This window comes from Xiphophorus maculatus, chromosome 8, assembly GCF_002775205.1.
Source record: "Xiphophorus maculatus strain JP 163 A chromosome 8, X_maculatus-5.0-male, whole genome shotgun sequence".
NCBI classification, from domain to species: Eukaryota; Metazoa; Chordata; class Actinopteri; order Cyprinodontiformes; family Poeciliidae; genus Xiphophorus; species Xiphophorus maculatus.
In genome coordinates this window covers 14,092,020-14,104,416 of record NC_036450.1, presented here as the reverse complement: position 1 = coordinate 14,104,416, position 12,397 = coordinate 14,092,020, and the positions used below count along the sequence as shown (strand labels likewise).

At 36.6% G+C, this 12,397-nt stretch overlaps 1 protein-coding gene across 3 annotated transcripts in view; it reads right to left on the bottom strand.

Moving 5' to 3' along the window:
• The window catches only part of LOC102225750 (PDZ and LIM domain protein 5-like), a 40,220-nt gene that overhangs the window by 19,240 nt on the left and 8,583 nt on the right, over window positions 1-12,397 (bottom strand). For all 3 annotated transcript variants that reach the window (XM_023338307.1, XM_014472923.2, XM_023338306.1), the window contains exon 3: window positions 5,621-5,772. In XM_023338307.1, coding sequence (XP_023194075.1) covers window positions 5,621-5,772 — 152 coding nt within the window. The remainder of the gene's footprint in view (window positions 1-5,620; window positions 5,773-12,397) is intronic.

The following is a 12,397-nucleotide window of genomic DNA, read 5'->3' as shown; positions in this document are numbered from 1 at the left end:
TCATTACAATGTTGTTTTTGAGAAAATGTGATATTTATTGCTTGCTGGTTCTTTCTAATCATGTAAAGCACCTTCAATACTCTGTTAATAAAACATGCTATACAAATGAACTTGCCTTGCCTTAAAATCTGGCTTCTCCAATAAATATGCATTTCTTTATTGCATCCAATTCATGCACCAGGTGCCTACTACATTTTTTGTTTGCTCTTGTTGGTGTGAAAAACTTTCTCTACAAAATAGCACGGCATGGTAACTAGCATCAAGGTACAAGTAGGCTTTAAAAAAATTACTGCTTCAAACATGTCTTTAAGGCAAATCTGTTTTAAAACTAGAATTGAATGAAGATTTTGCTCTAATTTTATCAGTTAAAACATTGAAGGGAATTTATATATACAAAACTTATTTTCAATTTGGAACTAAATAATGTGACAATATTCATTTGGGCCGGCTTTTAGTATTCAACATAACAACTGTGACGAACAATATAATATTTTATTTTTATCAGTAATAGGAAAACTTGTCTAATATTTTAAATAATTGCAACTGGCAATTTGTTTAATATGTGTAATATTTTTATTCATTTTTATTTTGAACCATCACCAGTCAAGTCAAGCTCACTCTCTAAATGTTTTAAAGAAGTGCTAAAAACCTTCAATCAACCCTCGGCATGCCAGCGATGACAGAAACATGCTATGTTACGCCACAGTAAACACTGAGCAGTATGCAACAGCGCTGCTTTCTGTTGCTGTCGGTTGCCTGGATACATCACAAACACAGTTTTCATCCTGTCTGCATGTTTAGTGATTGTGTAAACATATCAAACAGAAGCACTGTGCCTTTCGTATCAGCAGTCCCAGGCATTATCCTGACAGTAGGAGTTCACTGTATGCCATTTCATTGTGCCTGTGAGCACGATAACTCCTGTCATGTACTTTTGTCTTAAGCTGCAGAGTCTCATATCTGTTCAAATAATGCCTGAAGCCCCCCCATTGTTTTTATTTTTGCTTTACTTTCAGCTGCCACTATACATCTGGCTAAGGCGGTCGGCAGTCTGTGGGGCTCCGAATGGTGGCCTCTACTTCACCCTGTAAACTGTAGCTTATTGGATATATATGAGAATGCATGCAGATAAAATCCAGAACTTTTCAGGAGCTGAAGGTTTGAGATCAAGTAAAGCGGGTTTAAAAATGTGAAATCAGAAAAAAAAAAAAAAAAAAAAAGACAGAAATGTTAAATTATGTTGTTTCCACTGACTAGCTCTGATTTATTTTTAGATGGAAGAATCTGAAACATTCAAAAACAATAATGAAAATAATATGTACGGGAGATAAATGCATGCGGTTCAACCGTGAGGCTCACCCTTTCTAATCCATCATCTTTGAGGTTTTGGATCAAGAAGAAACCAGCCACTGCCTGATGGACACAGCGTTTCATTGCACTCTGCTGCGTGTTTCAAAGACAATAAATAAACAATTATCATACTTTCCTAACCCTGCTTCCCACAGCCATCTGGTGACTGACTAGTGGCTAAACAACAAGATTTTCTTGATTTTAGAATAAAACGTGCCCATAAACTGGAAACTGCTGCTCATAGCAACAACCAGAATTAAATGGAAGTTTGAAACCTCAAGAAGTCAGTCAGTTCTGCTAAATGAACACAAAGTGTATACAGAAACTAGGAGAACATGTCCAAAATGTTCACTAAAAGCACTTTAAAGTTGTTTTGGAAAAAAGTTTTGATGTAGGTTTTTACAGAAATTAAATTTTTGAAAACAGCTAAATGTTTTTTTTAAAGCAGTGAGTTGAAGTTCAAATATTTCTTGCTGAAAGTCTCTCAATTATGTTGTTTCTAGTTGTATTTGTTAAAAAAAAGATTTTTTTGTATTCCATATAGTTTTTGCATTACAAACCTACTTACTCATGTTTGTTTTATGCAATGATGACACATAAAAAGACATCTATAATAAGAATCTAAACAAGAAGTACCTGCACTCATTTTCAATGCCTTTTACCCTTTCAGGTCTGCCAAGGTTATTAATAAGTCTCCGCTTTGAATGCTCCATGCATTTTGGGATAAAGGGAGTAGAACTTAATTTTCTACTAACTCACAACAAAGTAAATTTTTACCTGTGATTTCTCCATTTCTGAACAGATGATGAAATATCATTTGTTAATGCACAGTGCCCACAAAAATTAGGTGCCCTTTGGTTATTAAGTTTTTATGGATGCATCTATTAAAAAGGCAAAATGCAGGAGGTTTTTAATAATCGAACTGATAAAAGATCATAAGTTTGTACGAATAAATTGTTCAGCATTACTGGTAGTAATGCTACGGGTTGGACCTCTTTCTGAACAAACATGCTTGTTCCAATGGTCAAACAGCCAAATTAAACACTGCATTATCCTTCCTGGTTCTAATTTCCATACACAGAGCAGCAATGCCAAATGTCATTTCACACTACAGCAAGTATATAGAGCAAGATATTATCATTCTGGCACATTTCGTTGGGATTTCGACCACTTCTGCTTGTTCAGGCTCAACATGTAATTTGCTATAATCCACCCGCTTCATGGAATAATGGAATTACAGCAGGACAAGCAGTGGACTTCCTCAGTTCATTTCCTCTCTGATGAAAACATGTTTACCCCTGCTTGACTCAGAAAAATTCGTTAAACAGACCGAGCTGTTCTGGGATCTCTGAGATTTCCATATGCATTTTAGTTGGACACTTATTTGCAAGTTAGTGAAACAAAAAAAATACTGTATAACATTGTTACAATTCAAAAATGTTCAGTATTGTGCATGTTTAAAGCCACAGTGTATGCAGGATTTTATATGGCATGCATACACTATGAAATCTAATTTTAACTAGAGAAATTAATACATACCCAAAGAAAACAATAAAGTGTGAGGTGATTTAAACATCAAGTCCCAGCAGTCTCCTTTAAATAAATATTAATCTAAGAGTGTTTCTCTTTAGTCAGATGTTTTGCACTCCTCCTCCAGATGGTTTGGATTCTAAAGTGGCTTTTTAAGGAAGTGCTTGGGGAATGTAAACTATGACAAAGTGACATAACTGGGCGAAACTGTCCCATTAATCATCTCCCAACACTCTTACTCTGCAGTTGTAATGTCAGCAGCCTTATCAGTGACCATCGAAACCATAAATTGCTCACAGAGAGAAGAAAGGATTAACTGTTGATCAGAGGGAAATGTTTTTTTTTGTTGTTTTTTTTTTACCAGTTGTGCCCCACTCTGTTTTCTGGGGCTGAGGAGTTTTAGAAGACAATATTAGCATTTGTTTATTTAGGTTATACAATTTTGAAACTATTTTTACAACCATCTTGATTTATTCTAAACACAAAATAAAATGTAAGGAACCATAAACACACACCACAATTACACACCACTTGTAACAACAAGACCTTTGTTGTTTCGGGGGTAATTTAGCTGTAGTTTATTTGCTCCATGAGACCAGAATTGTTTGATGTTTCATCGTGCATCAGCAACACACAGCAGATTATACACAGCTGTGGGACAGGACTATTTTCAGACGGTTTTCCCACGATTAAAGCAAAGAGGCTCCTTTTTCCTTTGATGTGGTGATGAAATGACAGGATGGGCAAAGCAGACTTGAGTTTAGCTGTCAACATGTTTTACAGCTAGGAGAATGTGCGTGCTTTGGCTCCATTTGTCTCCGTCTAACACAAGAGATACTTTTCGCTCATTTCAAATATAGCCACCTCAATGATTACTTAACTTAAACTCAAATAACAGCAGACCACATTATCATCAGCAGCATTATGCTGCTTCTCTGTTAAATGCATTTAACAGACCATCTTAGAGCTTCTTCACCTTTTCTACTGTGCTGTCAAACTTAGATGCTTCAAAGCAAACAAATATTTACGTCCAACAAACATAGCCTGACTAAATACAATAACAAACTTCAAAATGATATTTAAGAAAAAAAGGTTTTCCAAACCAACTTGAACATGTTGTGAGACAGGTTCTACTTAAGTTTCTGGGTTCTGGTAGCAATGAAGCCCGGCTGCTTGGATAATTGCTTTACGATAAAGAGCCTAGGAGCCAAGTATTGCTTTTTTGCCTTAAAAATATACAAATTTCAGAAAATAAAAACAAAAAACAGATCTGCAAAGTGGCAGAAACCTTTTTACAGTCTTGCCTTAAAAACAACAACAACAAAACAACAGATCAATCCTCGTGCTGCTTTCTCTGAATAACATGTATAATAGTCTCTCTGAAGCATCAATGAGCTTCAAGACCTAAAGTTTGCATTCAATAAGGCTTAAGATCTTTTAATATTTTATTTTTGGGTAACAAGAGAACAGAGAAGCAGCGTCGAATGTCTTTGCAATATGCTAAGCATGGAACGACATGTGGAGACAATTAGTTACAGATTGTAATAACCTAGAATTAAGATTAAGTACTTCATGTTCTCTCTGTGTAGCATGTAACATTCATATACCTAACATTGTGGCTTCACAAACGCCCACTTTGGAAACGACCTTCAGAAGACCAAAATGGAGCTGAACCTCAAAGTAAATTTGCATGAAATATGTTTTTTTACAATTTAAGTTAATGGTGCAATGGGAACTCTTCCAGCTCTCATGGGTAACGTTTAGCTTTCCAATCATGCATGAGCATAAATCCAGTTTAAAAGCCTTTGCAGACATTTTCTGTAATTACCAAGTAGATGACATGATGCTCAAACGATGTACATGACCAACAAGCTTACTCCTCTGAACCCTAAGACAGGAAAAGCAAAACCAGAATACCACAATACCACAGGAAAAGCAAAAGCTTTTGCTGTGGTATTTCCTGGTGGGTAGCTTTCAAATACTAACAAAAAAAATTATTTGACCAGGTAAAGAATTTTTAAATAAACATTTAGATTTCTAATACAATCTTTTCCCTATATAAATGCATTTTTGTAGTTTTTTCTTATACCGACATTGGTTACTCTCATTTTGGCAGTGCCTTGTTTGCTGTAAAGACAGTATATTTATATTTGGTTGCAAAATCAATGAGGAAAGGTTTATTTGTTTTTTGTTATATTTTCAATTGCGATGGTGATAACCCTCAATGATACAGGAGCTGCACAGCCAGCTGCTGGAGAAGCAGTCAGCTGACCAAGTCAGAAGGGTACAGAATGTGATGTGCTTGGAGAAGGAGATCAAGGAACAGAGCCATTGTCAGCAAATGGCTTAGAGCAGATCTGCATCAAATAACTATTCCACTCCTTCAAAGATATCTTTTGGACAAGCCAATTCATTTATGTTTTTATATGTATAAAATAGAGACGTTATTTTTTTACTTCAATGTGACATCTTTTTGTCACATTTTCACTGTAATATTGATATCTTGTGATATACTCCATGGATGCTATCCATTTTAGGTCTGGCTCTTATCCTGTTTGACTGTTTCTAAAATCTTTCATTGACAGCCTGTCCATTTCACCCTAAATCTGTAATTTATTCTATGTATTAGCGTCTCTTGGCTTTACCACTACAATACACACAAGCAAAATAAACTGAGAAGGAAAACAGTTTAAAAATCAAACTTGTAAAAAAAAAGGGGTATTTTATGTACATCTGTTACCTTTGTAGAGTGAGGCTGAGGTTGCCTGTGCAGGCTTTAATCTTGTTCTGAGCCTCCAGGTGATTCATGCCTTCTGAGGAAATCCCATTAATAGAAAGGATGATATCTCCAATGTTCATCCCGGCTTTAACTGCCTTGCCCCCATCAGTCAGCTGCAGTGAAACAAAAAGCATAAAATGCAAGTCCAGCGTTAGAAAAACATAGTGGGTCTCAAAAGCTCTTTAGCAAGAAGTTGTTGTTTCTTCAATTCCACGCACCATTTCAAATTAAGTACTTTCATTTTCATTCCTAGAAACACCTTTGAGGAATTAAAGTTATGTAACCACATTTTGTTTATTTATGTCTTGAGCCCACTAATCATTACGATCTCTTTTCCCTTTCCTGTCGTATCTGATGAGATAGGATTCTTATTCTCTACACAACATTTATTAAATAAGACTGGATTTCCACTATAACAATCTGTACATAAAACACCCTCCACAAAATTTCACATAAACGCATTACAAAATAAATCTTATTGGAGCCCCATGGTTTGAAAGCTTACAGCTTTCATTTATGACACTTCTTGACTATAATGTAAAGAATATTCAGTCTGGACTGAAGCCAGTTCCAGCTCATTGTTTGATTTGGGGGCTGAAAGTTTAATCTCTCTGAGTTCAACTGTTTTCCTAACTCGATAAGTTTTTATGTGATCGCACATGAATGTTTTTGTGGTAATTGTATTTGCATGCAGGCATGGAAAATTGTAATTATAGTAGTCTGTAAAGAATTTAAATTTAATACGATCAACTGACAAAGCCGTTCTTGAATCAGGTTGAGGGTAAACGCAAAGGTAGATAAGTAAGAGAGTTTTATTTCTAAAGCACCTTTCACAGATTAAAATCAAAATAATATAATTTTTACAATATAAAAAACTATGTGTTAAAAGAAGTGCACACACCATCTGTAAACACTTCTGACATCTTGAAGATTTGCCAAAGCAAATGAAAAGCGAGCAGAGCATAACTTTTTACTATGGGTTCCATAAAAATCCAGAAGTTGACAAAGTATCACCTGACGGTTTTCATTATGAAAGCTTCAACAGGGTCTTAAACAGAGACTTGCGCACAGAAGCGAGAGTTAAGACTGAAGTCTCACCAGATCTTCCATCAATTTCCCCCATGCTGAGACTTGCATTTCACACATGGTAATAACGTCATAAAATCGTTACGACTGGACAACACCCTTTCAGGTGTGATGACTGATCTGTCATTATATACAAGCACCTCATCAATCAGTCAGCACTCTCTTAACACACTCAAATCCTGCACACCTATGCTGGCTGCCAAAAGGACTCAGTGTACTCATTATCTTATGTGGTCTTTATTACCTCCATAACTTCATGTCATTCTTCAACATGATGGTAGAATGTAATTCAATGTGACAAGACAACTAAATGAACTCTTCAAAGTTCAGTGGAAAGCAGAGTTTTTGGTTATTGTGCCTGTTCAGAGAGCTCTGATTTCAGATATTGAAGTGAATGACAAAATCTATGATAAGTTCTAGTATCTGTTATCTTGAATCTGTTATCCTTGTCCCCACACAGTTGAGTGAAACTATTTATATGAACAAAACTGATAAGGGCAGAGAAACAACAACAACAAAAAAAAGATATCCTCTTTCCTCACTGCTAAAGAATGCATTCAGGTTGGGCAACTCTGAAATGTAGCCATTGTCCCATTGTGTTTACTCTCAACTTAACAAAATAGAGGAAAAGAATGGAAAGGGGAATGAAGGAATGAGGAAGTGACAGCATCTGTGCTAGAGACTGCCACTTTTTTTTTTTTAAGTCTTGAAAAGTGCTTTCTTCCACTCACTTGTTACTTGATCGGTAGCAGGAAGTCTAGAACCCAAAGCTGAGGCTGATGTATGCATACCGACGTCTAGGGCATCTATAGTGGTTCTACCACTCACAAAAGCCCAGTGTGCAGACAGGCTCTCTGCTTTAACCAAATCACTCGCTCATTACTTGTGTGACGCACAGTCACAGTTACCTACAAGAATTTAGTAAAACACATGGGTACTTTTAATCAAGCAACCCACATTCTCAGATTAATAATAATTTTTACAACTTTTGTTTTTCACGTGTTATGCCTTGTTGAGTTTCCAAAATTCACTAAGCACTGGCTTTACAACAGCACAAAGTTGCAGAAGAGAGATGACCTTACCTCGGCCTTTAATGCATAACAATGTCTATGAAGGACAAAAGTACCGATAGATTCTCAGACTCTCGTTTTGATTTGGAAAAATGTGTTTAAAATGAATTTTCTCAACTTTTAAAATCTCTTCTTTTATTTATAGCTCAGACTTTAAAGTCTTCTGAATCCCCACGGTACAAGAGAAAAGTAATTGGAATGCTACGCAATCATCACACTCACATTTGTACGCTTGAACAGAGCAGATAAAAATACTTCTTGGCTCCATTTCTTAATTCCTTAAGCATTTACATAAATCACAGACAAACATATGCATTGTCAACAATATTTAATGCTTTAATTTGTGGTGAACAAACTGTACTTTGTACATCCCAATCTCCCCCCCACTCAATCACTGTTGCTCTCATGTGGACACAAAACAAATAGATGTTGAGTAAGAATCTCTGGCATGTGCAGTCTATAAATATAAATCAAGTGAGGTCTGAGTGAGACTCATGACGGAAAGCAGATAAGCAATAAACAGTGATATTCACTGCTCTCCAAAGAGAGAAATAACACTGTGTTTTACCAAATCTATTGGTTTTGTTCTATAATTTCACATCCACCATTAAAACATATAATGGTTTAAGTCTTTGCAACATAAAATGGAAAAGGCCATGTAATGGGTGTGTAAATATATAATTTAATTACTGGAGTGGTTGATGGTTATGCTTTTTAAATGAATAAGGGTATCTGTCCAGCTACGTTTACATGAATGGGATTTCAGGCATATTATAGAGAGGCTGCCGTTTCGTGGTTTCCTTCTCCACATTGGTGAATTTACTGCTGTGGAGTCACTAATAATGACTGGTTCTTTCACTGTGGTTCTGTAAATGCAGTAAGCCTCGAGCTGGTAAAACAAGCCATGTTCTACAGCACTAACTGAGAAATTATGATAAATCTTACCAACATTGTCCAAAAGGAAATAATAATAATAATAAAAAACATACAAACAAGATGCCAAAACTGTAATCTAATCCTAGATGAAAAGATGCCTAAAATACAAAACGGCACTCTATTGGTTCTACATGTGCTTCAGTGTAACATAGTCAAATTTAAGAAAATTCACTATCTACCTTCAATATTTTACTGAACAGCTTAGCTTGCCCAGTGCTTTTAGCTTCACACTTCAACACTACGAATACACTAACCACCTCCCTTGCTTCTCAGCGTGTAACTTCCTGCCTTCAGTGAAAGTATGAAGTAAGGAGGAGGATTGCTTCACATCTGGGACGTCATGCTACAGGAAGTATCTTGTGGTGGGAGCTGGAAGGCTAGTAAGCTGCATGTCACATCTGTGAAGGATGGAGTAAGACAAAGAACCTTATATGGAGAAGTCTTGAGTTTAAAGACCATGTCATCACAAACAAGGAAAGGCTCACGGAACCTCACTATGTCACAATGCTGCCAGATAATGTAGCTCTGAGTTAATCTAAAGCCACTCAAAAACGAGACATCATAATTAGGCATGAGCCAGTATGAAATTATGACAGCATGATAAGCTAAAAATATTACAGTTTTATGGTTTCATGGTATTATAATTCCAGTGCAAAAATAGGTTATTTTGCAGTTTCTTCAGGATGATTTGAGGTGAATGTACAGGTGTTTTCTGAATTGTGGGCTGATCTTCACACTTTGACATAACCCGTTGCTGCCAGAGCCACCGCTCTTCTAAAAGAGCAATTCGGACCAACGTGAGTTTAACTGGAGTCTAAAATTAGTCTTCCGTTTAATTCAAAATACTTTGAGGCCTCATGTAGCAAGTTGCAAATATAGAGGATTGCTGTATATGCTTTACTTCGAGGGGAAGCATAAGTCCTTCAGTATTTAAGCAAGAAGCTACAGTTCTTCTATAAATGTTGTGGTCTTCTCACCTCATCTGTTAGCCAGTGATTTAAAAACAAGCTCATAAAGATGGCTGGTTCTATTCTGAGGCCCACTCTGGAGAATGTTGTAGGACGATTTTTTATAACAAAGAATATTATACACAACTCTGAGAATCTTCATCCCCAGCCATCAGCACCTACAGCAGCTCTTTGAATGGAATTGTATAATAATAGTGACAACAACATTTAATTTCCCTTTTATTGTTTTAAATTGAATCACGCTACTAAATCAGTAATGTTGAAGTTCCATGTAGTCGGTTTGTATTTATGTTGAACAGTAGCACACAGCGGGGGACAGGTTGTTCAAATAGCACAGGCTCATCTTCTCAAAGCCAAGCATCCCAATTAAGGACATGAACAGAGGTAGACAAACTGTTGTCATGGTTTGATCCCAGTCTGTTACTACATCAATCTGGCAGCTAGAAAATCTTAGATGCCAGGAAAACCTTAAAGGACCCCTTAGTCAAATTGCCATGACAACACAAACAAAAACACATAGCAAAGTACCGACCCGAATACTAAACGCTCTTTATAGACAGGTCCAGAAAAGAGCCAGCTGGTTTCGCCTCCTGAGCCAGAAGATATGGAAAAGTTTGAGCAAAGAGGCAGAACTGGATCCCAACTCCATGCTGTTCGGTTTGAAGTGAAACATTCGACAACAGCTTTCTGCTACAGTAAAAGAACAACACAAACGCTACCCAAGGTTCTTTCCAAAGCATTATGCTTCGCTCTAAAAAATTCATTACTATGCATGCCCAGCCATATTTTAACAGTGGCACAGAAAAATGCCAAAAGTTGTAGTCAAAGCTCTCCCCATAAAACAGATCATGAGCTTCAGCATGCAGGTTTTTTTTAGTCACATGGAAGAAATCATAGAAAAGTTTAATTCCTCCAAAAAGTTGTCTAAATCAAAATAAAGTGACACCACAGCTACTCTTTGTAGCTCTGCCATATTGCAGAAGGGAGCCTGAAAGCAGATGCCCTCCTAAAAGCTTGAGGCAGACACAAACCAATCATACCGGGATCAAACACATACTGCAGAGAACAGCTATCCATATGGAACCTGAACGCATCTCCAGGAGCCTGCACAACTGATGGTTAAGGAAAATACAAGCTGCTTCCCAGCTAAGCAGCACAGACCACAGCTTGTCTGTGTGGTTTCCGAAAATGTAGGGTATGCTTTTATTTTTCCTTTAACAGCTTGCTTTTATTTGTTTCTGAACCAGCACTTATGGTCAGGTCCAAACAGCCAACATAATCAAGAAGCCAAAGATGATATTAGGTTTTCAGTCGCAATATTTTCTTCAATGGAAGTCATTTTAACTAGAACTATGTTTTTGGGGTAATGTTTTTATATTGCATTAAAATTTTAAACCTTTTCCCTGAACCAGTTCTCAACCTGTCAAGAAGCAAAACAAATTCTAATAAAACAGACATGTTAGGTACTTTAAGCGTATATAATACTTTTTTTACTGTAAGCAAGAACATTTCTAGTACAAAATGCTTCCTAGAGTAAGTTTCCGCAGTATTTCATGGTGGTTTATAGAGGTCTGTCGAGTCTGCGGAGAGGAAATTAAACTGCAGTTTTGGCCACCGTCTCGTGTGCTGGATTTAAAAGAGTTTCAGAAAAATGTCTGAGAAGAATAATGGTTGGTGAGTGAAGGGGCTGTTTAAAGGCAGATCAAAGAGAGCAGTAAAAGACTGCTGCAAACAAAATTAAACTAACAATACTTCCAGAAAAGGCAAGTGTCCCAATAAATGTTGGAATATCTTTGGGATGGGTTTGGTCTAAAAAAACTTAAAAAATATAAATAATCAAAGTTAACACTTTTATAAAAAAGTATATTAAATTTACATCCAACCTTAATGTAGGCTACCAGGATCATTTCTATGGCCTAATTCCTATTCAGATAGAGTGGAATTAACTTTGCCATACTAAAAATATAGTGACTAAAAGCAGTGCATTACTACAAAGCTTCCTGCAGAAACCAACCTAAAATTAGCCTGTCTGTTTTCAGAAAGTATTACAAGCCCTTACAACAGCAAATAAAGGGATAATAAAAAGAAACCGGCCCAACGGACAAAGAAATGGATTCGGCGCTGCTTCCCTAGCATATGTATTCCAACTTGGGAGAATAAAAAGCATTTTGAGAATATTTTCCAGCTCTGGAAAACAGTCAAAAGGGAACTCTGAAAAGAAGCGCAGCAGCCTTGTTCTAAATGATCTGGACGAGTCGCAGGAAAAACAAATAGCGGCACCCCTCCACACACATACAGAGACACACCCACGCAAAAGTATATAATTGAGTCCTAGCTCCATAAATCATTCATGAGGTACTGGGTGGTCCTAGTTTGAACAATTAACGGCACTGAATCAAGTTTGTTATTTAACAAAACGTCAAATACAATTTTAGTCTGAATATTGTAGTCCAATACGTGTGGTATTGGACTACAATGTAAAAGCTGTGCTACAACATTTTGGTGGAAATTACTTTTATTGCATCTCTTACAGTCATTAAGAGTTATTTTAAGTACTAAGGCCCAAAATTCCCTATATGGAAATCCCAATAATTGTCTGTGGTCATCCTGCAACCTACCAAAGCCTTACACTTTGTTCATAATCGTTGAATAACTTGAATATGGTAGGCATATGTAAA